The sequence below is a fragment of the Otolemur garnettii genome, unplaced genomic scaffold, assembly GCF_000181295.1.
Source record: "Otolemur garnettii isolate 467f Iridium unplaced genomic scaffold, OtoGar3 scaffold00020, whole genome shotgun sequence".
Lineage (NCBI taxonomy): Eukaryota > Metazoa > Chordata > Mammalia > Primates > Galagidae > Otolemur > Otolemur garnettii.
The window spans coordinates 1,405,002-1,408,897 of NW_003852415.1; the positions used below are offsets into that span (position 1 = coordinate 1,405,002).

The window sequence follows — 3,896 nt, forward strand, 5'->3', positions numbered from 1 at the left end:
CCAAGGGAAACAGCTTGAGGCTCTGTCTCAAAAAAAAAAAAAATACACTTTCTGAAGCTGGTGACTCTTGTTCTTAAAACTATAAAGCAGGCGTGGCGCCCATAACTGAGCAGTTAGGGCACCAGCCACATACACCAAGGCTGGTGGGTTCAAAACCAGCCAGGGCCTGCTAAACAACAATGACAACTACAACAAAAAAATAGCTGGGAATTGTGGCAGGCAACCATAGTCCCAGCTACTTGGGAGGGTGAGGCAAGAGAATGGCTTAAGCCTAAGAGTTTGAAGTTGCTGTGAGCTACAACACCATGGCACTCTACCAAGGGTGACATAGTGAGATTATCTCAAAAACAAATGAACAACAGCAAAAAAAAATAAAGCAGAAGTTAGCAGAACTTGATACTACCCAGCAAAGTTATTCTTCTTCTATGTCCTATTGCTTAACTTCTTTCCTACATTCAGGGCAAATAAGGGTGAACATTCTGTTTGCCTGAAAACATAAGTGTTTTCATTTTCTTGATTTTATTAGATTTACTTTAAATTTTCTCTAATTAGGATTAAAAATGGCTCTCAAATCATTAGACTTGGTTGGAATTGTATCACCTTGTGGTACATGGGGAGAATTAAGTTTCAAAATATAAAATATATAAATATAAAACTTTCAAAATAAAAATGTTCAACTGCTGGAATCCTAGGAGAACGAAGAACTTACCCAGAGGAACGAATGCCCCTGCCAGCTCCTTCTCTAAGCCACCAGCCACCTCCAGCCCCACGGGTTGAGAAGAAGCCTGAGTCGAAAAATGTAGATGATATTTTGAAACCACCAGGCCGGGAGAGCAGACCTGAGAGAGTGAGTCCTATGAAATTGACTAGTTTTCTTGCAAATCAGAAGATGAGGGGACATCTTTTTAATATCCTAAACAGAATCTCTCTGTTCTTCTGTAAGAAATCTGTAATAACATCAAATGCAAGGCATTTAACCATCTCTGAATAACCATATAAATATTATAAACCACCTGCATTATAGAATCTTAAGAAGTTGGACAAAATTGGCAAAAGTTACTTTGAAAACTTTAAAAGATAATTCATGAGAGTTCAATTTAATTGCATTTTGAAGAGAAAAAATGGGTTTTGTTTTATAGTAAGTAGAACAAAAAGAAGAATTAGAGGATTTAATTAGCTTAGACTTAATTTCCTAGTGAAAATGTATAAATTCTTTTAAATGTATAAATTCTTTAAATTTGTCTTACATTGTAGGATAATTAGACTCCATTTGAATAAACTATTACTGGAGATTTTAGCAAGATATTTTGATTTCATTATTTGTAGAATTAATAGGTCATTGTTTTAATGCCTTTTTGCCTACTATTAATGTATAGTTATTCCAATTTTCCAGTGGTTGCTATTTGCATGATACATATTTTACCATCTCTTTACTTTTAATCTCTTTGTGTCTTTGAATGTAAACTGTGTCTCCTACAGGTAATATATAGCTGGGTCATGTTTTTCTTTTTTTTTTTTTTCTTTTTTTGGGGTCATGTTTTTCATTGTAGTCTGACCATCTCTGCCTCTTAATTGGATTGTTTAATTCATTCACATAATGCTATTATTGATGTAGTTGGCTTAATTTCATTTTTTAATTGTTAATTCCAAGTATAAAGAAATGCTATTAATTTTTTTTGTATTTATCTTGTATCCTACAACATCATTGTATTTGTTTATTAGTTCCAATAGATTTTTAGCAGATTTTAGAATTTTCTATATATAATAGCAGCTCCCAACCTTTTCGGCACCAGGGGCTGGTTTCATGGATGGAAGGTGGGAGAGATAGTGTGGGGAGGATTCAAATGAATTACTTTTCAACCTGAGATCATCAGGCATTAGATTCTCATAAGGAGCATGCAACCTAGATCCCTCATATGTGTAGTTTACAGTACAGTTCATATTCCTATTAATCCTGTTGATGATTTGACAGGAGCTCAGATGGTGATGTGGTCTATGGGGAGTGACTGTAAATAACACATGAAGCTTTGCTCACTTGCCCAAACTTACTTCCTACTGTGTGACCCAGTTCCTCAAAGGCCACAGACTAGTACTGGTCCATGGCCCAGGTGTTGGGGACCACAAATACATAAGATCATGTCATCTGCAGATGCAGTTTTACTTCTTTCTTTCTAAGCTGGATGCCTTTTATTTCTTTTTCTTTCCTAATTGCCCTGGCTAGACCCTCTGGTAACAGTGTTGAATAGATGTGGCAAGAGTGGATATTTTTTTTTTTATTTCAGATTAATATGAGGGTACAAACAATTAGGTTATAGCGTTTGCATTTGTTAGCTAAGGTCCCTGTTGTAGCTGTGCCCCTCACCGGAGAGTGGACATCTTTATTTTTTTCCTGATCCAAACCTCTTGATGCTAGGTTTGGATTTTTTGTAGATACTTTGTCAGGTTGAGGAAGTTCTATTCCTAGTTTGTTGAATGGTTTTTTATCATGAAAAGATAATTGGATTGGTTTAATGCTTTTTCTGTATTAAGTGTTGTGATCATTGAATTTTATTTTTTAATCTGTTGAGATGACTAGTTAGCTTAATTGATTTTCATATGTTCAGTTACATTCCTGAGGTAAATCTCTCTTGGTAAAGGTATATAATTTTATTTGCTGATTTCTATGTGTTAGTATTTTGTCGAGGATTTTTCCATTAATAGTAATAAGAGACATTGTAGTTTCTTGTGCTGTCATCTTTGGTTTTAGTGCAGGGTAATGCTGGCCTTATATAATAAGTTAGAAATTATTTCTTCCTATTCTTTCTTTGGAAGAATTTGTGAAGAGTTTTGGGGGGTTTGGGGTTCTTTTGGGGGTTTTTTGGGTTTTTTTACTTTTTGAGACTGAGTCTTACTTTGTCGCCCTTGATAGAGTGCTGTGGCATCATAGCTCACATCAACCTCATCCTCTTAGGCTCAAGCAATTCTCTTGCCTCAGATTCTCAAGTAGCTAGGACTGCAGGTGCCCACCACAATGCCCAACTAGTTTTAGAGCCGGGATCTCACTCTAGCTGAGGCTGGTCTTAAACCTGTGAGCTCAGGCAAATCCATCCACCTTGGCCTCCCAGAGTGCTAGGATTACAGGCGTTGAGCCACCACACCAGCCAAGAGTTGGTATTAATTCTTTAAATGTTTGGTAGCATTCAGTGATAAAGCCTTCTAGACCTGGATTCTTCTTTGTAGGTAGTTTTTTAATTTTTCTTGTTTTTAATTTCTATTCCTTTTTGAGATACAATCTCATTCTGTTACCTAGGTAAGCATGCTGTGGCATCAGCCTAGCTCACAGCAACCTCAAATTCCTGGGATCAAGAAATCCATCTGCCTCAGCCTCCCCAAGTAGCTGGAACTACAGATACCTTCCACAATGCCTGGCTAATTTTTCTATTTTTTTTTTCATATATTTGTTAGCCATTTGTCTGTCTTATTCAGAGAAGGTTCTCTTTGTGTCTCTTGCCCAGTGATAGATGGGATTGTTTGCTCTTTTTTGTTGATTAATGTGAGTTCTCTGGAGATTCTAGTTATCACAATATCTTTTTCCCATTCTGAAGATTGTCTTTTTGTTTTAATTGTGTCTTTAGCTGTGCAGAAGCTTTTCAGCTTATTTTTGTTGTGGTGGTTGCCACAGAAGTCTTCTTCATAAAATCTTTCCCCAGGCCAACATCCTTAAGAGTTTTCCCCACATTTTCTTCCAGGTTTTTTTTTTTTTTTTTAATAATTTCATGTTTTAGTTCAGTCTTTTATCCACCTTTTTTGTTTTTGAGTCTCAAGCTGTAGCCCTGGGTGAATGCTGTGGTGTCATAGCTCACTGCAACCTCAGACTCTTGGGCTTACGCAATTCTCTTGCCTCAGCCTCCCAAGTA

General features: G+C 36.6%; 1 protein-coding gene across 2 annotated transcripts in view; it reads left to right on the forward strand.

The window, feature by feature from the left end:
- The window catches only part of YLPM1 (YLP motif containing 1), a 78,593-nt gene that overhangs the window by 54,598 nt on the left and 20,099 nt on the right, over window positions 1-3,896 (forward strand). For both annotated transcript variants that reach the window (XM_003786914.2, XM_023511529.1), the window contains exon 11: window positions 693-847. In XM_003786914.2, coding sequence (XP_003786962.1) covers window positions 693-847 — 155 coding nt within the window. The remainder of the gene's footprint in view (window positions 1-692; window positions 848-3,896) is intronic.